The 23,467-nt window shown below is 54.0% G+C and overlaps 1 protein-coding gene across 2 annotated transcripts in view; it reads right to left on the reverse strand.

The window, feature by feature from the left end:
• Window positions 1–20,148, reverse strand: part of SGSM1 (small G protein signaling modulator 1) — a 37,369-nt gene extending 17,221 nt beyond the window's left edge. For both annotated transcript variants that reach the window (XM_021544704.2, XM_077787214.1), the window contains exons 1-12: window positions 20,079–20,148; window positions 19,940–19,983; window positions 10,168–10,243; window positions 6,009–6,171; window positions 5,140–5,292; window positions 4,608–4,675; window positions 4,340–4,485; window positions 3,786–3,917; window positions 3,163–3,287; window positions 1,718–1,785; window positions 1,214–1,377; window positions 701–830 (exon numbers count right to left, since the gene is read on the reverse strand). In XM_021544704.2, coding sequence (XP_021400379.2) covers window positions 701–830; window positions 1,214–1,377; window positions 1,718–1,785; window positions 3,163–3,287; window positions 3,786–3,917; window positions 4,340–4,485; window positions 4,608–4,675; window positions 5,140–5,292; window positions 6,009–6,171; window positions 10,168–10,243; window positions 19,940–19,983; window positions 20,079–20,097 — 1,288 coding nt within the window. In that variant the 5' untranslated portion in view covers window positions 20,098–20,148. The remainder of the gene's footprint in view (window positions 1–700; window positions 831–1,213; window positions 1,378–1,717; window positions 1,786–3,162; window positions 3,288–3,785; window positions 3,918–4,339; window positions 4,486–4,607; window positions 4,676–5,139; window positions 5,293–6,008; window positions 6,172–10,167; window positions 10,244–19,939; window positions 19,984–20,078) is intronic.
• Window positions 20,149–23,467: the final 3,319 nt, after the last annotated feature.

The raw sequence follows: 23,467 nt of genomic DNA on the forward strand, positions 1-23,467 counted from the left end.
GCAGCATCCCCTCCCTCGAGTTAGGGACTGAAGACAGGAGGGTGCAGCCTGGCAGCACCCAGAGCAGGGTGCTGGGACCTCCCCTTTGTGCTGCAGGAGCCACACTGAAGGAGCATCACTGGATTTAGTGCAGCAAGAGAAGATTCAGCCCTGGGGGCTTGTGGTGGCAGAAGGTGGCCCCCAAGTGACCAAAGTGAATCTTTTTACTAAAATTATGTGAGTATTACTAAGAGGGGTTTTTGCTGACCATTAATGCTGCTGTGCAGCTGCAGAAACAAAGGACTTGGTAGCAAGTGGAAGTTAAAACAAAACAAACAAACAAAAAACCCAACAAAACCAAAACAGAACCCCACAAAACACAAAAAATAGAATCATGGAATGATTGGGTTGGAAGGGATTTCAGAGATCATTTAGTTCCACCCCTTGCCATGGGCAGGGACACCTTCCATGATCTCAGGTTGCTTCACACCCCATCCAGCCTGGCCTTGAACCTTCCCAGGGATGGGGCAGCCACATCTGGCTGTTCTCTGTGCCAGGGAGGAATGATGTTCTCCCTCCCAGGGAGGAATGATGGCATTTAAATCAGGCAGCACTGGCACAGCCAGAGCCCCTGCCCTGGAACCACCTCCCAGTTTGCCCCGTGCCCATCAGCGCCGTGCCCCAGCTGCTCCAACCCCCTCCAAGCCTGCCCTGCACTCACCAAACTCTGTCTGTGTCCCGGGGTAGATGATCCTGAAGACATAATCCGTGGCTTCGTCATCTTCCTTGTCAGATGCAGACTCAGAGGAGCCCTGGGGGCTTCGCTTCTTCAGTTTGGGGAACACCTTTCCCTGGGGAGCAGGACCTGCCCTTCACGAGCCACCCATGTCCAACCACTCCCTTCCCGAGCTCCTGCCCCACCTGCTTTGCCATGTCTGCACATTCCCTGGGCTGGAGCAGCCCCTGGATCAAGTTTCCAGTGGCAGGTGAATCCATGACCCTGCTGGGCACAGGGCAAGTACAGCCCAGAGAGCTAAAGCCCTCCCATAGCACCCCCCCAGCTTTCCAGAAGGGTCTGTATGGCTAGGCAAGGCCATTAGCTAAACCCAACCACCAGATTTTAATATTAATTAATTGAATTTATTAATTCTGGGAGGGGATCATTTAAAACACAGCAGCCACTAATGCCAGGCAGAGGGTCCACAGGGGAGCCCCAGCAGGAGCAGGCACCCACCTTTCCCCGCTGTGACCAGAGGGGTGGATCCAGCTGCCCGTGGGGCAGGAGGCCGTTCTCCAGGCAGGACAGGAACTGCAGCAAGTGCCCTCCACGGGGGAAACGCAGAGGTGGCCTCTGGATGCCATCCTGGCTCACCAGGACAACCGTGCCACCGCTGTCTACTGTTGGCAACAGCGAGAGCAGACACGGCCATCAGGGAGGGAAACAGCACAGGCTGAGAGGCAGGAAAGCTCAGGGAATGGAAAATAAGGATTTTCTTCCTTGTGGGGATTCTCCTCCAAGCCCACGATAAGACAGGCTCTGGAAAAGGCTTGCTGGGATCACCCCTTTGGAAATCAGAGCTTTCCCAGGAGCTGAGGAAAGACTTTTCTAGAAGCACTGAAATCATAGTGGCCACCAGAGCTGTGGGCATCTGCCCTGGAGCCAAAGCAAACAGTGTCCCAGAGGTAAGGGATGAAGTGCCAGGTGGCACAGCCCCCAGCAGCCCCAGCTGTGCCTTACCCTGCTGGTGACAGTGCAGATACACGATCTCCTCCAGGCGAATGGTCATGGCATAGTCCCAGTACACGCTGGAACAGAGGGACAGGGAAGCCGTGAGCCTCAAGGGTGTGAGAGGCTCTGCTGCTGCTCACAGCAGCTCCAAACCCTGCTCCTGATCTCCTGGCAGCAGCCAAAGCCACAGAAAGGATGAGATTCCCAGAGCAGTGATGCCAGCCTGATGAGTGACAACATCCCTCCAGAACCAGGAACCAGGAATTGTCCTTGCCACTTCAGCTCAGCCAGGGCCAGTCCTGCCCTGCCTGCCCTGGGTGGTTTCTCTGCCCTCACACTGTTCTCAGACAAAGGAAACGTGTCCATGGATCCTGGCAACTGCAGGGAGGGACTGGAGCCTGCAGAGCACCCCAAGAATCCCTCAGGAGCAGCTCTGGAGCCCCAAGGAAATGTGCAGTTAGGTCCAAGCTGCTGCTCTTCCCTGGGAAGGGAAATAAACCCTCACAATTTGTGGGGCTTTTCCCAAGCTCACAACAGATTTGGTCTCAGCTGTTTCTGTTCAAGAACTGTCTCAGCACAAGCACCTCGAGGTGTCTGAGCAATGCTGGAGAGCTGGTGGCCACCAGACAGAGCAGAGAGGCAGGGTTTCATCCCTGTGGCGAGCCCAGCACTGCTGTCCAAGGGTGTCAGCACTCAATCACATCCCACTTCTTTGCAACAAAGCAAATTTCCAGATTCTGAGCAGCAGCAGCATCTGCCACTTCATAAAAATAGTGCTTAAATAACATTAAAAACAGCTCATGAAGGACGGGAAGGTGTGCAAGAGTGACTCCTTGTACAGTCATACTTACTGTGCCATCTGCCTCCTCTCTTCCTTGGTCACGTCTTGACACTGGGAATTTTTAGAGCTTAGGCTGATGCCCAAGGCAAGAACTCAGAAAAGGAGTGTAGAGATGAAAACAGATTTTAGGGAAGGGTACCAGGCACAACTGAATGGCCCAGGGGCCAAGAAGAAAGGGGAGATGAAAAGCACACAGGTAAACAAAACCCAAAAAATACAACTGACTATGCACAAAATCGAGGCCAAGTTCTGCTAGAGATCTCTAGGTCAAAGCATCAGTGTCCTAAACACTCCCAGCTTTCTGGAGCCAGGAGAAATCCAGGAGCATGGTGTGCTGGGAGAGAGGGAGGGAATTCCCCTCAGAAAATCCCCCAGGGCAACAAATGAAACCATGTTGTGTGTTTTGGAACAAGCCCCACTCCCTCAAGCACTTCCCAGCAGACACACACCTCACACCACCTCCTGCCACCCTCTCCCTGCCTCCTTCCCATGACAGGCTCAAGGATGATGGCGTTTTCTCTGGGAAAACAGTGATGGCTTTGCACCCCAGATCCAAACTCTGACCCAGGGGAACAGTTTCCCCTCCTGCTCTGGCACACTCAGAGCCAGTCACCTCTTCTCGTAGTCCAGGTCGCCCACGGAGCCGTTCATCAGCTGGTTGGGGGTCCACTTCAGTGCCATGATGTCAGCAGTCTGGTGAAGGGACAGGTATCCTGGGATTGCCTCCATGTCATCTCGCTTGGGAAGAGAAACACGGCGACAGAGTCAGCTGGAAGATGCCACAAGCACAACGCCCTGGAGCTCAGCTGTGGCCCCCCTCACACAGCCCTGCCCACCCGGTCACAAGCAGGGAGGAACCCGCTGTGTCCCTGGGAAACCTCCTAGCAGAGACTCTAGGACACCTCAAGGCCTTGGAAAAAGGCTAAGAGCAACTGCCCAGCAAGGAAAAATTAATAGTTCCACCTAAAAGCAGTTTGCATTTTATTTATTTGACTGCAAGAAGCAGCACGGGACAGAAGGAGGAGTTTTGTGGTAAAGAACAGGCAGGGAGAGGAGCAGAGCTCTTCCATCCCACTGGGAGGATCCATATCACCAAGACCTCCACAAACACAATCCACTCACTGTCTTCCCAGATGAAAAAAGGGCTTTTCTCCATCCAAGAGCAATTTGGGACAGAATAGGGTGCTGAGGAGCAGAGCAGAGTTTCAAAGCCCAGGTTTCCCAGCAGGAACTCACCGGCTGCACCAGGACGTTGTTCTTGCCGTACAGGAGTGTGGCTCGGGAATTCTGGTGCAGGGACTCCACGTAGTCCCTGGCAGACAGGGATGGCCTGTCATCCATGCTGCCACTGGAATGTCTTTTCTGAATCTGCAAGAGACAGCCAGGAATGTGAGGTAAGCACAGACAGCCTCTGGCTTCCCAAAAGCACCTCTTGAACCTCATTCCCTCCTCACTTACCCACTTCTGAGAGAAACCACTAGCAATCCTTCCCTCAGGGTCCTCTGTGGGGATTTCTGACTCTGTCCAAGCTCAGAGAATCCCCAGGAGTGAATTTTGTTAATGCACAGAGCAAACCCAGCTTTCTGTACATACATGATGGTCCCAAGGGACACAGACCCTGGCATGCAGCGCCAGGAGGGGCTGGCACCCCAGGGCTCTCATGGGCCACGTTCCCACCACCTCTGCCTCAAAGACTTTACTCATCAGAGGGCTCCACAGGCCTTTCCAAGCAAAGGGAGCCCAGATGCTGTGGATGTAGGAGGAGCAGAGAGAGGTGATGCCCCACTCACGCAGAGCGCCGGGCGCTTGGTGGGCGAGTCCTGGCGGCAGTGGGAGCTGTGGATCCGGTGCCTCTGGACCAGCTCATCTGCAGAGGGGTCTGTCCAGAAGTGGTCAGCAGTCTTCATCTTGGTGTATTCCAGTGCACAGGGCCCCACTGTGGAGAGGAACACCCCAAACATAAGAGAGCCAGCCTTGACCCCACAGTCACCTCCTGAACCTGCAGGTCACAGATTTGGGAGCATGGGTTTGGAGGAAAGCAAGTAAATAAAGTGTTACCCAGTAAAGATGCTAGAATTGGCCCATCCACAGGATCCATCAGGAGAGCTTCCTTCTCATAGTACTTACTAGAAGAAATAAAGGACAGCAGAACGATGGAGCACCACAAAGTTATAGACAGTGGTTTAAATCCTCATCATGCCCTTCTCTTTCTGTATCTCCCCTTGATGGGGAGAGGGTAAGAAGCCCTAAACAGAAATTCCTGGGGAGCAGCAACCCTCCTGCAGCACATTGCAAGCATCACCATCTCCTAACTAACCTGTCCCAGGACAGGACACCTGAGCATGCAGATCCCAGAAGACAAAGACAACACAGCCCTGACAACCCAGCCATCACCAGGGCCACTGTGGCCTGTATTTTAGGGAGTGTACAGTGTTCACCAGAAGCAGGGCATCCACCAGAGTCCCCACGATGGGCACTGAGTGACACACCTGGCCTGTGCCACCCTGGCCCAGGTGGACACTGGTGTTGCCCAGGCAGCAACACCCCCAGTGCCACGGACAGGACCTGGGTGGGCTGTGCCAGTGCTCACCTGCTGTTCTCCACCAGATAGTGCACGATTTTATCCAGGACCTTCTCGAAGAGGGCCGTGCGGATCCAGAGGTGCTTGATGGCCTGAGGGGACAGGTTGGGCAGCTTCGGCACCTTGCGCACATTCTCCGGGACCCCCTGGGCTTGGTTCCGCCTTTAGAGGTACGAGACAAGAGACAACAACACCACAGGCTCACCCCTGAACTCTGAGGGAGCCCAGGGCACTCCTGCCACCAGGAGTTTGGGGGTGTTGACCATAGTGGCTGGGGGATTGCAGGGAATTAGCTCTGGAGGTGCTTCCTGTCCCCATCCCATCCCCTGCTCCAGAGGGGCCACACCTGCATTTGGAACCAGAGGTCACCAAATCAATTCCCTGCTGTAAAGACACCCCAGAACTCTGCTCGCCCTCAGCACAGTCCTCCAGCCCACACACGTTTCCACAGCTGAGCTCACAGGCAGAGCAGCTCATCTTGGGACAGCTCAAAATTCCTGCCCGCAGGTAGCTGCTCCATCCATCTCCCTGCTAATTGTCCAAGGATGAGTAATCCTCTCCCAAACAGCAGCTGAATTACTGCAGCTTTGAGCCCTGCACACTGAGGCCAAACATGGTTCCAGCTGGCTTGGTGAACTGGTCCATGAACCATGACAGCTCAGGAGCAGCGTGCTCAGCTGTCCTTGAAGCACCAGAGCAGAGGCAGAGAGATTTAGAACTGCTTAAACCACAGCAACCAGTTTAGTCAAGATATAAAAACCCAGGAGAAGACTGAAGGAGCAATTCCTCCTGTCGAGGCACAAGTTGGACCCAAACCACCCTTCCCACCCCAAAACTCGAGCGAGCAGAGAGGATTGGCAGCCCTGCTGGTGCCTTACGCGTTCTCAATGAGCTGCTCCAGGTCCTGCACCTTCCTGCAGAGCTCCTCTGCCAGGGGGAAGCTCTTGCCCACCTTCATGAAGAGCGCTGCGATCTTGTTGCTGCGCAGGAACCCGGCCGCCCTCCGCTTCAGCCCGAACAGCACACAGCATTCCACGGCGGCTGCAGAGAGCACAGGCCTCAGGATCAGGGTTTTCCCACTTGGAAGGACCCACAGGGATCATCCAGCCCAGCTCTTTGAGGGATAGACCCGTCAGTGGGACACACAGTTGTTAGCACCACGAAATCTTGGCTTTAGTAGCACCACGCTCTACCCAACAGAGCCAGCCTTGGGGTCACTGGAGCACCTTCCCTATTGTCCTGGCTTGTAAGATAAGCATGGATTCTATTGCCATCTGTTGGAGGTGGGGCAGGTTTCTTATCTCTTCCAAGAACAATGTCTCCCTCCAGGGAGATCTCTTCTGTTAATGGCCATGGAATGACTCACTGCATGACTGGTAAAGTTGCATCATCCCATGGTGAGATGCTCCACCCAGAGGGAGGAGCCAAGCACTCCTACCTGCATAAAATCTGCACTTTTTGAGACACTGGAAGCCCCTTCACTGGATTCCCAGAGGAGCAGCTTCTTCCCTGCTGAATTCCCAGAGGAAGACCAAGCCCAACTACTACCCGACCTTCAGAGAAAACTCCACCCTTCTAGAGATCACCACTTCAGCAGCATTTCATCTGCCACTCCAGGAGGAGCAGCCACCATTTAACTGGACTACTACCAACACCCTGACTCCTCAGGGTGTCAGGTTTCTAACTCTATCACTAGTTTCGTTTGTACTAATTACATTTTTTTATTATTATTATTTCTATTTAGTTTTTCTCCTAGTAAAGAACTGTTATTCCCATTCCCATATCTTTGCCTGAAGGCCTTTTTTAAAATTGTGGTAATTCAGAGGGAGGGGTTTACCTTTTCCATTTCACAGGAGGCTTTTGCCTTCCTCCACAGACTCCTGTCTTGTCAAACCAAGACACTTATGGAGTCAGGCTGAGAGAGGTGGGGCTGTTCTGCCTGGAGAAGAGAAGGTTGTGTGGAGACCTCACAGCACCCCCAGGATCTGAGGGGATTGCAAGGAATCCAGAAAGGGACTGTTCATCAGGACCCCTCCTACTAGACCAGGTTGCTCTAAGACCTTGAACCTATCCTTGAACACTTCCATGGATGGAAGCTCCTAAAACTCCTCAGACAGTAAATGTGAAGGCAGAGACATCCCCACATGGGCTTCAGGACATTGTAATCCCATCCCACATGGGAATTAGCAACAAGCACCACAGCTTCTCCAGGCAGGGCAATTCTTGTGCTGGGCAAACAGGCTGACACTCCTTTTTTGTGGGTTTTTTTTTTTTTTTGTGTGGTTTCTTGTAGATTGTGGAGAAATCAGCATCTCCCTGATGTCTTCTCTTCAGCCCAGTCTGAGGGATGGGCACAGCTGGAACAGGAGGTTTCACTCCCTCTGCTGGGATGGTGCAAGTCAGGGGCAGAAAGCTCAGGAGCAAGGACAGGCACCCAAGGGTTTCTAAAGCAGCACAGGAAATGGGGCAATTTCCCCCAAAAAAATCTCAATGTTCATAGAAGCATTTTTCTGAAAAGCTGAAAGGAACAAAGACCCTGGGGATAAACCACAGGCAGTGCCAGCAGCTCAGTCTGGCTTTGGGGACTCCGCTGGCACTCGGGGACACCAGCACTCATTAAGCCCCTGTGGAAGGCTGTGCCTGACTCCGTGTCCTGTGCTGTGCTCAGAGGCACTCACCAAACCCCAGTGAGTGCCCAGACAGCCCCAGACACCTTCCCTGCCCTGCCAGGGTGAGCAGGGATCCCAGGAACCAGCGATGACTCCACAGAAAGGCACACACACACACACAGGCTCTGCTGCCAGCTCCTTCCCAAAGCCCCTGGGAGGGCTCAGGATGGATGTCTAGTGCCAAACACAGACTGATTAAACAGGCTGATCAAAGCACTGGAATATCACATGGATCCACAGTGCTCAGGCCCTTGATCCAGGGCTGACAAGGAGTTCTGCTCCCTCCTCCCTGGGAAGCCAGCGCTGCTGAGTTGAGCCCAGATGTTGCTTCACCTCCTGCCTGGAAAGGCACACTTCCCTGCAGCTGAACACCTCCATGGAGACATGGATAAAGGCATTCCATGCAGCCCCATCACAGCAGCTCCCAGGCTGGGAGAGGCTCATTATCCTGCCTTGATCCATGCTGAGCTGGGTGCTGAGCAGCAGCATCTGAGGGGGAATGAGACACAGCCTGTGCTGGCAGAGCAACAACAGATTTGGGCCAGCCCAGCCTTGCTGACCCCCAGCATCCAGGCAGAGCCACTGCATGGGCGTTCAGCTTTGAAAGCAGGCCCTGCACAAGCCCTCCCAAAGCCCAGAGGGCTTCAGCTGCTCCAGGATTATGTGCAGCTGCAAATAAAATCAAACCCAAACTGCTCCGTGGCTTTGCCAGAAAAGCCAGCATCTCTCTCATTTGTACTATGCTCCACGGCTGAAATCCAAGTGACAAACAGCCTCACCTGCCTGGGACTGCACCCAGGGGTGCCCATTTGGAGTGCCCAGCTCAGGCTGGTGCTGAAAGCTCAGGTACCCACAGGGGTTACATGCACTCCCAAAAACTGAGCTCCCAGTGCCACCAGTTCCATCCCAAATTCCCAGCTGAGAAACAGGAGCACGGGTGCTCTCACTGTGCTCAGGTCACAGGCAGCACATCCCAGCTCCTGCCAGGCAGGGAGAAATCTCAACTCCTGACAGGCCTCTGGCACAGAGCACCCAGACAGAGCTGCCAGCAGCATCTGTTCCCAATGCCAGATCTGAACCTGTGCAAAACACCTCTCCTGCTGGCCAGCTGCAGAGAAACATGCAGCTTCCACAGGAAAAGCTCTCCCTGTGCTCTACGAAATCCAGGGGTGATGGCAGGATTTTTGGACGAGTTTTGGAGCTCAGTTGTGTCACCACTGCAAAGAGATTCTCCTCATCCCTCAGGATATAACTCACAGCAGAGCCAGGACACACAGGATGTCATCTACAGCAGATGCACGTGGTGCAGCTACACCCAGGTAAAGGGGAGCTTTGATTCCTGGCAAAAGAACTGAAGATATTCCTGAGCTCTGACACGATCCAAACCTCTCAGGCTGAGCAGCCTTGGCTGACGTGGACACCAAATCCTGGGCTCCCCATCAGCCTCCCAGGGTAGCCTGGATGTGACAGATGCCAGCTCGTGTTTGTCTGCTCCAAAGCCCTCCCCACAGCACCAGGGGGGCTGCTGCCCTTCCCTGCCAGACCCCTGCCTCCATCCCCAGGGCTCCGTGAGGAGGGCTCTGCTGGGAAAGCAGCTCTCTCCAGGGAAAAGGGCAGCTCTGGCAGCCAGAGTCAGGCTTGCAGCACGCTCTGCTTGGCAGGGAAAGAAGTTATTTATAAGCTCACCCAGCTCCTGGAGAGCCACAGCACTGGGGAGGGTGAAGGAAGCATTGCAGTGAGAGGAACAGCAGATGGAGCAGGAGGGGAACACCAGGAACCAGGGAAATGCAGCAGCATCTTAAGAGGCCAGAAGGAACCAAGGAGCCCTTCGTGCCTGGATGCCTCAGCCCCCTGTCACAGGAGCCTATAAATAATAATCCTAGTTTGAGGAGCCTCATGCTGCACAGAAAAGCAGGGAATGAGTCACACCTGGAAGTTTCTGCTCTGCTCTGTCAACCCCACACGAGCTATGGGCTGGGAACAGGCTCCTGGGTGTCTCTGATGTGAGGGCCCAGCAGGAGAGGAGAAAGCTCAGCCTCCTTTCCATCAACTCCTATTCCAGAAAAGATTTGGACTTGACAGACTTTCAGTTGGATCAATTCTCGAGGGAATTTAAAAAATAAAATATTGTTTCTAGTCCTTCCTCACTGGCTGCACACACTGCCAGCACCCCTCCCTCTTTTGCCACCTCCCTGTATATTGAAAGCACAAAGACCTCAGGGACTGTGACCTCTGCCAGAAGAATCCATCCTCTGGCACTCCTCATTTCCCCAGCCCAAGGTCCTGGAGCTGGAGCTGGAATGGCACAGCCCAGGCAGGGGATGCACAGCACCAAAATGCCCAGTCCAGGCCAGCATGGGAGACTCACCACAAAAGGAGATGATGTGGCTGCTGTCCTCATGCACAAACTTCCTCGTCACAGCCTCCTCCATGATCTGCTTCACCTGCAGGACAGAGAGAGTTGGGGAAAAAATGGAATTTCAGCCATGGGCAGTGTGGTGGGGTGGGTGCACAGGAGCCCCCTCTGCTCCCAGGTTTTCCCAATGGCACAGGAGATCTCACAGAGGATTGATGCAGCTCTGCCTGCTGAGCATCACCAGCTACTTCAAAAAGGCATAAAAAAAGGGTTGTTTCATTTCTGAGAAACTTCACAGTAGGAAAACAATGAGCCGAGGATTAACTGAGGGAACTGAGCATCACTTAGATAAAAGTCATCTAATACAGGTACCCAAATCTCACATTTAATGTTTTAACAGCATTGTTCTGTCCTCTCATTTTGTTTGACAAATTTCCTGTGACACAGCTGTCCCAAATGACTGCAACTCTCCATCAATGCCTAATTCAGCCATCACCTGGCAGCAGCTGTGCCCAGGAATCCCATCTGCACAGCAGTGCCAGCAGCTCTGCCCTCTCTGGCTCACCACTGGCACTCAGCTGAGGAAGCTGTCACTGAATGCTCCTCAGGGCCACGATTAGGGGACAAAAACCAAATAGGACCCCACACAAACAGGGAGGGGAGTTGTTGCAGGGAGCAGACAGGTCAGACCCAGCAGGTCAGGGCTGGCAGCAGAGTGGTGACTTCCATCCCCAGCTGCCACTCTCCCTAATCCTGCTGCAAGCAGCCAAGGCCCAGCTGAATCTTTGCTCCTTAAACATTCTGTTCCCAACCCCTTTTCCTTTCAAGCACAGCTGCCAGCATGCCTGGATCTCTTCTCCCAGCGCCTCTGTAACATCTTGGTTTTGGAAAACACAGGGGAAAGTGTTGCCAGCACAGAGCTGAGGGTGTGAGGGAAGCTCTGCTAAGCAAGGTGTTCTCCCTGAGGGCACAGGGAGGAGGAAAATACAGCAGGTCAAGACTTGGCCAAGCGAACCTTGGCATGAATGAGAGACTTTTAATGGCATCATTTGGGGAATTAAACTCCTCTGCAAGGTATAATCAAGGGCAGTTAGGCATGGCTGACAGCTCCATAAAGGCAATCCTGGGTATGGATTAAGAGCAGAGCGCTCTCTGAGCCAAGAGCTGCTCTGTCAGAGCTATCAGGTGAGATCCCAGCCCTGCTCAGAGCCCTGAGACTTCCCTGGGTGCCAGCAGCTGGCATCAGCTGCTTCTGAGTCAGGAAGTCACAGCAAGGAACCTCACTGAGATGTGGAACTCATCCCTGGGAAATTCCTCCTGGTCCAGGTCCTGCACCTTCCCCATCTCCCACATCCCAGCCCCATGCTCAGAGCAGTAACTCCACCTGCAGGAGCACCCCAGGGACCAGGATAAAGCTCCATCTTCCACCTCAGTGCTTTATTGTGTCCAAAAACTGCAGCTGTCCCTGGTCAGGGCACCTCCTGGAGCTCCTTCATTCCTCCCACCTGCAGCTTCCCCCTTGTCCCACGCTGGGCACAGGGAGGGGGCAGCTGCAATCCTCACCGAGGGCTCCTTGCTCCAGCACCATTTTATTTCACATTTCAGCAACAGAAACAGGGACAGAGCAAGAGGAGAGGAGCCTCTGTCTCGCACACATCCCCCAGCCTTGGCTGCAGGATGGATCAGGGATGGGGAGCAGCACACACACCTCGTGTGCACCAGCCAGCCATGTGCAGCCCAGAGCTGCACCTTTTCCTCCACCTGGAACATCCACCGGAGATATTCTGACATCCTGCCCAGCCCAGGAGCCATCCCTGACCACCCCTGGTATGGAGGTTCACATCTTGGAGCCCTCAGGGATTCCCTGAAATTTGGCTGAGCCACCCTTGGCCAGATGGCTCCTGACCTTCACCCAGGCAGGCTGAGCTTCCTCTGTCAGCACACATCCAACTGACCTCCCAGAAAATGACCACACACAGATATTAAATGTACAACTCATGGCAGCACTGGTGGTACCAGGATTTTACCCCCCCTCTCCCACCACAAAATACACCTGAAAATCAACGTGCAGAGTTATGTCTTTACCAGCTTCGGATTCAAGCAGGAAAAATTCCAATATAAGCAGAATATTCAAATATTTGTTTGAAATTTCAGTGCCACAGGGCCTTCCCCAGGGCAGTGACCATCTGTCTGTCCAGGGCCTGGGGACCATCCAGGACAGCAGGACCCGGCTCTGAGTGGGCATTTCAGTGCCAACACTGCACACACCACCTGCGTGCTCGAGGCACAAACAAAACACCTTCCAAGAGACACAGTTCAGTGGAAAATTACTCATTAAAAGTAAAAAAAATTAAAAAAAAATTTAAAATGGCACTGCATTGACTGAGGTTGTAACACTAAAAATAAATCAAGCCTAAAGGACTGGAAGTGGAAAAGGCAACAAGGGCACTCACCTGGTGTGTGACAAACACAAAGAGCAGCCCCAGCAGGGCCAGGCCAGACAGACAGACAGACAGACATGGCCTCATAACACAAAGCAAGGGATATCCTGGAATGGTTTGGGTGGGAAAGGACCTTAAAGCTCATCCCATTCCACCCCCTGCAGGACAGGGACAGCTCCCAACAGCCCAGGCTGCTCCAAGCCCTGTCCAACCTGGCCTTGGCCACTTCCAGGGAACGGAGCCAAGAGATCCCAACTTCCTCTACATGTCAAGAAAGTTTTCCAACAAAACCACTTTACATCTGCCCAAACAGACACACTTGGCATCCGTGGGACAGCTCAGAGCCAGAGAAGCCCAAAAGCCCTGACAGATCTCCCGTGCTGCTGTCCCAAAGGACTCTCCCACTCGGAGCAGGCTCTCCACAGCCAGCTGGGATCACCAGGACCACAGCTGGGATCTGCCAGGGGATTTGTGACACCCCTTGGCTCCCTCCACAGAGAAGACTTGAACAGCCTCTGAATGTGCTGCATTTTGATGCTAATTCTCAGATTGTAGCCAGAACAATCCCAACAGATGAAGCTGCCCACTCTGGATCTCATGCCAGCCTAGGGAAATGAGATGTTTGCTCTCCTTTTATTAGAAAGGAAATTAAAACAGCAACTAATAATTTAGCTGTAGGTAAACTCGAGAGGAATATCAGCAAGTATTCCACAACAGCACAAACAGCCCCCCTGGCTCCACAAGTCCCCCTGGAAAGTGAAATCAAACCCTCACATGTTCAACAACCCCAGGGAGGGATGAAGGATGAAGGCTTAGACCTCTCTGCCACAAAATTCCCAGGGATATGCACCATCCAAAGTCCAGCTTTGCTACCACCCAGCCCTGCTGTCATTTACACTGCTGGAACAAGCCAAATATTACCACAGCCACAGCCACCACAGAGTTGCAGGGACCAGGGGCACACCAAGAACTGCAGGTTTAATTAGTCCAAGGCAATATCAACTCGCAGCTGGTTCTACCTGGTCGGATTTTTCCCTATAGAACCTCTGGGTCATTCCCAGTCTGTTTTCCTGCCTCTTGCAAAGCCTTTCACTGGTTATTAAGGCATTTCTGTGGAAGCACAGCACCTCCTGTCTATTTGGCCATGCTCATAACTCTGTGGAATTGTTCCAGCCAGCCAGATGCAAACAGAGTCCTCAGGGAGATCCTTTTCCCAGCCCTGTTCCAGGGTCGAGCTCGCTCACGTTGCCGCAGGCTGAGGGCAGCTGTGGGGATGCTCCTGGCCACCAGATCCAGAAATGGGCCTGGTTGCCATATCCAGCACCAAAAAAACACCTGGATGAGGAAAAAAATGTGGCACAGCAGCCCCACACTGGAGCCAAAGCAGCAGGAGAGCATCCCAAGCCAAACCCAAAGGATTTACAGCTAAAAAGCTAAAAATAGAGATGAAGATGAGGATGGAGATGGGGGTGTCTCCTGCTCCCTCTGAACATCCACCTCTAACAGGCTGTCAGATCTGATGGATGAGATGCTGCAGGACCAGAGCCAGGAAGCTGCACTGCCTGTACCCCCTCAGAACCATGGAATTCATCACGGAATCATGGAATTGTTTAGGTTGGAACAGACTTTCAAGGTCATTGAGCCCAACCATTTACCCAGCACTTCCAGGTTCACTGTTCCTGTTCAATCCACCTGGCCCAGGATCACCATCAAGCCATCCAAAGCCATCAAACAGACAACAAAATCATTTTTAAAAACCCAAAACCACCCAATCCATTGATGAAAGAAGCTTTAAACTTGATTTGCTTTTGTGCATTTGCTTTTCAAATTCTTTTCCAAGCCGGAGCTTTCCCATTCCCATCATCATCCTCATCACTGCTTTGATTATGTGTTTAAAGTTAATTCAAGCACTTAAAAAAAAAATCCCATTTTCCTTTTCAGTTTTGGTGCAACGAGTGCATGTGGGCATTCCCTACTGTAGTCTGAGCTCTCCTGCAATTTTTTCTCCCAGCCAAGGTCTCTTTCCATGGAAAAGCTCCCCAGGAAGCAGCTCCCATGCCGAGATTGTAGAAAGTCTCTGTCTCTCAGGCCCTCTGCCAAAGAAGAAGCCAGAATTGGTCTGTGCTGGTTTCCAGGTTGTTTATTCTGTTTATCTCTCACATGTTCTGCTGCCCTGCCCAGCTCTGTCCTGCAGGGCAGCGTGTGGGGCTCTGCCCTCAGTGGGATGTGACAAACATTAAATACCAGAAACTCCCTGGGCTGCATTTACAATAACGTGCCAATATCTGTCACCTACGTTGGACAGTGTGTCCCCAGCCTGAACCAACAGAAAAATGCCAACACCACAGTGAGACATGGAGGGCATGAAGAAGGAGAAAAAGGACAAGGCACACCCAATTTCCTCCATCTTGTCCCCTTTGGACCCCTCATCTAGAATCCTAAAATTTTACTTTTACACCCGTGCCACACTTAATTATTACTCATATCAAACACTCAGAGCTGGTAATTGATCCTGTAGGATTGAAAACTCTTTTCCATGGACAGAGATCACAGACAGTGTCTCTGGGGGCTCTGTCCAGGGGGGTTCCTGACCCCTGCCAGGGTCCCAGACCTGCCAGGGCAGCCAGAGGGAAGCTCTGGATTCCCACAATTTTTAGCAGCCTTGTTGATAAAATTCACATTTTCAAACGTGGTGCTGCAGGATTTCCTGCTTCTCCTGCCTTACCACATTCCTCATCTTTCCAGCAACAAACACCCTGATGGTCCCAAAAGCAGGTGCCAGACACTGCTCAGCACCACCACGAGCTGCAGCCACGCTCTGCCACTTCCCCAAGAGTTCACTGGCTGACCACTAAAATAAAAATCCCAATTAATTGTGCTGGGATCAGTTAAACACCCCCAGCTGCAGGGCACGGGCATCATTTACACCCAGAGATATTCTGGTGGCCCCTGGCACGAGGGGACAGCACAGGGACAGCTCTGATGGCACCAGGCACTTGCCTTGAAAGCCATTTGGCAGCTCCCTGTTCTTGCTGCCTCAGAAACATCGATCACCCTCCAGCCCACTGAGAGCTTTGGCTTTTCTAAAAGTCTGATTTAATTATTTATGACCATTTGCTGAATAAAATATGGCACCTCCTGTAGCTGAGGGATCCTCCACGTGACACCCAGGAGGGAATTCCAGGCCAGCCTTCCAAAGGAACCACCTGTGCTCACAGCTGGGGACTGGGGTGAGGCTCCTTGGGGGATAACAGAGGAGAAGAACTCTGAATATTTGTGCAGTTTGCTGGAAAATGAATTTAAAATATATTAATGGAAGGATCCATAATGCAACATTGCACCCTGGGGGACACAGGGGTGATCCCAGCCACGTGTATTTGCTGGGGGTGTTTTGCAGCAGACTTTCTTCACAGAGCATCAACTTTTGGCCAAAAAATCCCTGCTTACAACACTAATTTAAGCTGCCTGAGATCACGTTATAGCTGGTTCTATTCCTGTTGTGCTTGTCAAAGGCACATTTCCACGCCATCTGTGGGCACCGCTCGCTGTAAATGCTCAATACAGACATTTAAGGAAACATTTATGGCAAACTTTAGTCATTTCTGTGTTTTCAGCACACCCAACCTCCAAGCTGGGCTCTGTTCTCACCACATCCCAGAGCTTTTCCCAGGTAGTGAAGTCACCCTGATGAATCTTTTGGAATCACTGAAACATGGCAAAGGATGATGCTGGAACCGAGGGCAACTTCCAGCTCCGAATTTCCCCAAAGTCCTGAATCTGTGCAAAAAAACAGGTATTTCCATGGCAACAGCCAGGATGCAGGGGGGAAGGAGGGCAGGATATTTTGGCAGCAGAGCACAGAGGGTCCCCTGGCCCAGGGAAGGTGTGAGAAAAGGGGGAAACAGCACAAAAGCTGCTCTGGGGATGAAGGCTGAAGCCAGGGGTTTCTGCAGCACGAGAGCTCCTGTGCAAAGCCCTGCTTTTATCTTTGAAAGGAGAGGAAATGGTCCCCAGGGATCAGGGCTGCTCTTCAGGGCAGATCGATGCAGGCAATCGAGAAATGCTGCATTAAGGGCCCTCTGCTCTCTCCTGGTACAGAAATATCTGAAAAAGGCTGTCCTGGGTGCTTGAGAGACATCAGAGAGTCCCTCTGCCAACAGCAGCTTTCATTACCAACCTGCAGCTCATCATCCTCATCCTTATCTTGCCTGAACACTTTTGACAGCTACACAAAGGCCTTTTCCCTTTTTTTTCTTTTTTTTTTAATAAACTGGCCCTGAGAACACTTAAAGCTCTCAACATTAATTTTTCAAATCCTAGTAACATTAAATTAATTTACAATTTTCTATCCATCCAGAATGAAATAGCTGGCACTGATGCCTGCAATCTGATATTTTGGAATAGCAGGCACACAGAAAAACAAACGCAAGCTGCAAAAACATTGGTCTTACCAGTCATTTGTGTTATTTAGCAACAAACCAGGCAACATGGCTGCAAAGCAGGGGCTTCTCTGAAAGGGTGGGAGGAAGAGACTGACTGCTGTTCCCATGACACATGATGGAGGAATTAGTCAACAGCTACACAGTGACAACCGTTCCAGCTACTGAAAAATAAACAATATATCTGGCAGAAGACAAGCAGGCTGTGGTCAACCCCAATATTTGAAAGAATTCGAAGAACAAGCAGCAAAATGTTCAATCCAGGTTCAACAGTTACTGATGAGTAAAGACTCAGAGCTGCTTCCTGAGTGGTGAGTTAAACATAAACTAAGTTTTTGCAGAAGAAAGACCAAGATGAGTGTTTGCTCTCACACAGCACTCAGCTGACATTCCAGGGACACGTGTGCAGGTGGGATTGCACAGGTAACACCTGCTTCCCTTCCTCTGTGCCATGCAGCTGCCTGGAGGGAGCTGAAAACAGACCTCAGCACTTTCCTCCGTGCAAAACAAAACTTGTAAAAGAAGGAGAAAATTTCTAATTACAAGAGGAATATTTCTAGTTGAAAACTCACATCCCTCCAAACTTGAGTATTGCTGGGTTAGTAAAAAAAGCCTCGTTTCATCTGATAAAAGCTCTAAAAAATCAGAGAATGTTGGTCATGCTGCTTATCCTGCATAACAGGACACAGGGTGCCTGACAAAGTCAGACTTCACCCCTTCCCTTGCAGCCTGCTGACAAACAGTCAGTTTTGCAGCTTCCAGGGTTGGTTTGATTTATTGTGGCCATATGGGGGTGGGGGGGAGGAAGAAGATGGTGACAGACAACACAGCTCATCTCAACCTGCACATCCACTGCAGCACAGGACTTCTCCAGAACCCAACGCCTTAACCATGGCAACAGCCAAATACTGAGGGCTGCTCCGTGCCCTGGCTAATTCCAGTTTATTGTTTCTGTCCCTGCTCAGATCAGCCCTTCTTCCCAGTGTTTGTCTTCTCAGTTATGGCCCTGGGGTGACAGACGTGGCACAGCTCCCCAAGGACAGCCCTGCCTGTCCCTGTCCTCAGCTGGGCTCACCTGCACTGAGGGCTGGAGCAAAACCAGGCGTGGCCTCGTGAAGTGAGAATAATACAGCTTTGGGAAAGGTTAAAATTCTGGGAGTGGGGGAAAAAAACACACCGAATTTCTGCAACTGGCCCTTTCTACTGCTCCTTGGAGTCTGCACAAGCTCCTGACTTAACCTGAGGTTGGCCTAGAAGAGGAATAAAAACCAAAAGCATGAGCAGAGAGCAACAGGCACAAGAATGCCCCACCTGCTCCTGGTTTCAGGGATGGTGCTGAATAATTGACTCCATAACCTACAGGATGATGTTTCCCCAGGTTTTTCACTCCTACCAGAGCAAAGCCCAGGTGGAGAGCACAAATCCTGCATGGAACTCCCCCACCCACAGCCCCCATCGCTGGACCCAGCCCCTGTCCAAGCTCAGCACTTCCAGCAGGAGTGGAAGGGCAAGTGGAAGGCAAATCCCAATGGAATGGCAACCACCTGGTACCTGCAGGGAGCCCACATCCACACCAACACCCCGAGCAATGGGATCACCAGGAAAAAGCCTCTGCTCTGTGTCAGCACCAAGGGGCTGCTGAGAGAGAGCCAGGAGTGTGTCAAACTCACACTCACAGCACCGTGGTGGCACTTCACAGGGCAGGAGAGCTTTCCCCACACAGTCCTCCCTCCCTCAGGCTTTACCCACATTCACCAAACCCACATTATCTGCCCCAAACCCACATTATCTCCCCCAAAGCCAGCAGAAGGGCAGGAACCAGCCCCAGCTCTGCTCCTGGAGGTACCAGCTCCACTTTCCCCCAGCCCCTAGGAGCCAGCAAAGCCAGGCACTGAAGGGCAGCACAGGAGAGGCTCTGGGGGATGCCAGGAGCAGCCCTGGCTCCCACCCTGCAGCAGCTGTGTCTGCACTCAGGAGCTGCCACAGACAGCAATAATGAGATGGCAGCTCTATCCACAACGCTAAATAAATGTCATGCCCTTTTCCTGGTTTAATAGCCGTTGCTGAGGCAACCGGGAGTATCCCTTAGCACCACACCCGGCACAGGATTAAAGGTGGGAAGTGGTCTGGGTGGGCAGCGCTGTCACCCTCCCCAGACCCACCACCCACGGGTCTGCTTCTCCCGGCTCCAAGCAGCGTCTTCCACTCCCCGGGAGCCTGCAAACCGGAGAGCGAGATGCTCGTAACACCAGAAACAAAACACCACACACCTCTCCCCCCACGTCCCTCCGGCATTCCGGGAGGTGACCTGCGGGGACAGAGCGTGGGCAGGACACGACAACATCTGCCGCTGACCCAGCGCTCCGGCACCGGGCGGGACACACGGGATAAACACGGAGCTCCAGGCAGCTCAGCATGAAACAACGCACAAACTAACAGAGTTAAAGATGCCTGAGAAGGGGGAGCACGGCGAGATGCGGAACGCCATCACCCTGCACCGGGCACACACATTTGGGGCTCCCCGTCCGCAGCATCCGCCGCCCCCCCGCCCTGCCAAGGAGCGCCGTGCTGCGGGAGGGCTCGTCCCATCCCCGCTCCCGAGGGAGGGATGCAGCACCGGGAGTCGCCCCTTTTTCCTGCGGAAAATCCCAAGTCGCGGCGTGCTCTGCCCCCAGCCAAAGGCGATTTTCCGAGGATGCCGGGCACTGGCGCTGCAGGGATGCTTCTCCGCCCCCCGGGACCCGCAACCGCGCCAGGGTGGGTGGGCTCTCGGCCGCACTCCGGGCTGGTTGTTGGGGGGCTCTGAACCCCAAAAGCAGCAGCAGAGCCAGCGGATGCCGCGGGCGGGCCCGGAGCTCCCCGCGGGCACCGGGCCGGGGCTGCTCCCGGGGGTCCCGCACCCACCTCCTTCTTGACGGTGCGCAGCAGCCGCTGCCGGGTCTCCGCCTCTGCGGGGAGAAACGAGCAGAAGAGACGCGTTAGTGCGGCCCTGCCCCGCCACCCCCGCTGCCGGTGCCCCGGTCGCGCTCCCCGCCCGCCGTACCCGCCGGGGCCGCCGCCATGGCCGCGCTCGCTCCGCAGCGCCCGCAGACTGCCGGGCACCGGGCCGGGCCCGCCGGGCCGCGCCGCCCCCGCCCCGCCGGGGAGGGGCCGCCGCCGCCGCCAATCCGCGACCGGCACCGGCTCCCCGGTACTCGCCGCTCCGGCACCCCCGGTACCGGCATCCGCGCCACTCCCGGCATCCGCAGTCACCGGCACCGCCGGCTCGCCCCGTACCCCCGGCACCGACGGTGGCCCCGGCAGCGCCCCGAGGGGCGAACGGCTCCGTGCCGGTGCTCTCGCCCGGGTGTCAGCCGGGACCGGTGCCATGGTGCGGTCACACCCGGCTCGCAGCTCCCGGTGTCGCCATCACCCCCCCCCCCCGCCAGGAGCTGAGTCCCGTTATCCCGGCCAGGCTCCCGCACCCCCGGCCCGGCCCCGAGGTGCCCGGGACGGCGGCGGCGGGGCTGGGTGACACGGGGCGGGGAGAGCCCTGGGGGTGTCCCCGCACCTGGGGACGGCTGGGGCAGTGGACAGAGGTTCGGAGCTCGGCGGGTTCCTCGCAGGGGTGAAACAACCGCGTCCTTTCAGGCGTGAGCCATGCGGGCCCGCTCCGGTGAGCTCCGGCACAGCGGGAAGGTGACAACGACCAGAGACCCCCAACGCCTCCTCCCCAAATCACACCGGCACAGCCCCTCGGAGGGCGCCCTGCCTGCAGCTCCGTTGCCATCTCTTCTGTTTTCCTCTTCCCTGGTTTACTGTTCCAGGACATTTCCATAGAAACAGCATCCTGCCTCCTCCGCAGTCCAGTTTCCAATAACTACGAACCGCGGCAGCGCCGGGGCAGCGGCCGCCGCCACGGCCCCGCTGCCACCGGGCTCGGTCCCGGTCCGGACGGCTGGGACACCCCCGCAGCCCCCCGGCCTGCCCCCGGAGCTGGGCTGCATCCTCTGCCTCGGAGCTTTTCCTGCCGTGCCTCAGTGTCCCCAGTGACAGCAGGGACCAGCATCCCAATGGATGGGTCCCTCCACTGCCCAGGCTGGCAGGAGAGCAGGAGGGAGCTCCGGCCTCGGGGCTGACCCCAATCTGGTCCCTTCTGTACCTTCCAGGGCCAGGAGGAAGTCTGGCCCATACCCATATTTCCATGTACTCTGTTTGTTTTTCGCTGTTTGTTTGCTTTTTAAATACCCGTTTAGCACAAATGTAACTCAAGGGAATGAGAGTTCTGGACCAGATGGGTCCAGAATCTCTGGGAGAAAATCGTCCGAAAGAAGCACAGGGACAAGCTCCCCCCAAGCCTTGCTTGTTCCTTTTCCTTGGAAAAGCCAGGTGGGAGACGACTGGCCCCTATTTTCTGGAGCTTGGAGAGCTTAAATGAGAGCACGTTGATCTATACTTAATGTGATTAAGTTACATCTCTGAGTATCATGCTAATTAAATTAAACTTCCCACTGCTGCCTCTGAGGCTTAAACAGGATAGTTGTTTTAAGACCACAATTCACTCCCCTGCACTTTCCTGCATGGATGAGCAGGTGGGATAAAAGCATTCTGCTGATCAAGCCATCATGGTGTTTAGAAACAACTTCTAAAGCAAGGGATATTCAAATTTAAATCTGATTTGAGTTGGATTGAAACTCTGCATTTTCAGTCTGAAGTGATTTGTGCTTTGAATAAGGAAAATAACAGGGAAAAAGCAGAAGTAAGTGGCTGAGGCAGTGCACAGAAGCAGGATATTGGGAAGAATTCCTCCCTGTGAGTGCTGAGGGTGCCCAGAGAGGCTGTGGCTGCCCCTGGATCCCTGGAAATGTCCAAACCAGGTTGGATGGGGCTTGGAGCAACCCAGGACAGTGGAAGGTGTCCCTGCCATGGCAGGGGGTGGCACTGGCTGATCTTTCAGGACCCTTCCAACCCAAACCATTCCATGATGTGCCCAAGACACCTCTCCCCCTGCCTTCCTCCCATCTCCAGCAGCTCTTTCCACCTTGCAGCTTCTAAAAGCACGCGGAGATCTCAAAGCTCTGCCGTGATGGATCTGACAGCGCGGCCCTGCCCCGCTGCCGGGAGCACCGGGAGCATTCACGGCTCATTCCCCAGCGAGCCCGGCGGCTCTGCCCGGGATGGAGCTACCGAACCGACGGCTCTGCTCAGCCCTGGGCATCCGCCGTGCCCGCTCCGTGCCGGAGCGCAGCGAGCTCCCAGCCAGCAGCGTGAGCATCCCCGCGCTGCAAACCCCGCACGGCTCCGGCCGGCAGGGCTGTGCGAATAGCTCCGGCCATGGATGTTCCTGCAGGACCAGCTCTGCCCCCCCGGGCGTGATTTGACAGCCCGGTGTGAGGGAAACAAGAGATTCTTCAACGGAGAAAGGAGCTCAACTTGAAAGGGATGCTAGAGTTTGAACAGCCGCTACTTCACGCTGGGAAATGGGTCCCTGTCCAGTGCTCGAGGGATGCTGGGGGCTGTCCCTGCTTCCCGCAGACCCCACAGATCCCCGAGACCCCTGGCCGTGCCTGAGCCCATCTGCTGAGCCCTCCTGAGCAGGGGCAGGACGTGGGCACAGAGGGGTCTCCCACTTGTCCCAGCAAACCACCCCACGTAACCCACACCTGAAGAAAAGAAGGGCCAGCAGAGAAAGAGCTGTTCTTTATTCTCTAGTCTCTATTATCTGTTCTCTAGTCTCTGTTATCTATCCTCTACTCTCTATTCCCTATTCTCTAGTCTCTATTATCTGTTCTCTAGTCTCTGTTATCTATGCTCTACTGTCTATTCTGTATTCTCTATGATCTATTATTTTTCACAGTTGTTGGGGCACCAGCTGCCTCAGTTCTGTTATTTACTCCTGGAGGTGATCTTTGATCAAGGGGTTAAACCCCGCTCCACAAGCAGCAGGAATTCCTCCCCTTCATCCCAAAACCGGGACAAGGGCAGCTCCACTGGCAGCCCCCACAGCCTCGGCTCTCATCTCCACTCCCCCGCTGAAGGGTTGGGATGCACGGCTCTGGAAAGTGCCAGGAGGGAAACAAATCCCCTATAAACCACAGGAGATTAACTCTCCCTCACCTGTGTGCCGGGGCGAGCCACACCAGGTTTAGGAGCAGGGGGTGATGGAGGGGCTGTGCCAGGACCCCCCAATCTCTGCTCGCTCCTCCCCAGCCCTGAGCCCCCCCAGCCAACCCCTTTTTGGGGAACATCCTTGTGGTTCCACGTAGCCCCACCAGCAGAAAACTGCTGTATTTCACAGGAGAGGTGTCCAGAGAACAATTATTTCATCTTAAAGCCACAATAATTTCAGGTCCCACAGTGGAGAGGGAGAGGGTGGAGTTCAATCCACCCTGTGGAGGGACTGACAGGACCGGACCCACTCTTAGGCTTTTCCAAGCGAAACAATTCCATGAT

The sequence above is a fragment of the Lonchura striata genome, chromosome 18 (assembly GCF_046129695.1).
Source record: "Lonchura striata isolate bLonStr1 chromosome 18, bLonStr1.mat, whole genome shotgun sequence".
Lineage (NCBI taxonomy): Eukaryota > Metazoa > Chordata > Aves > Passeriformes > Estrildidae > Lonchura > Lonchura striata.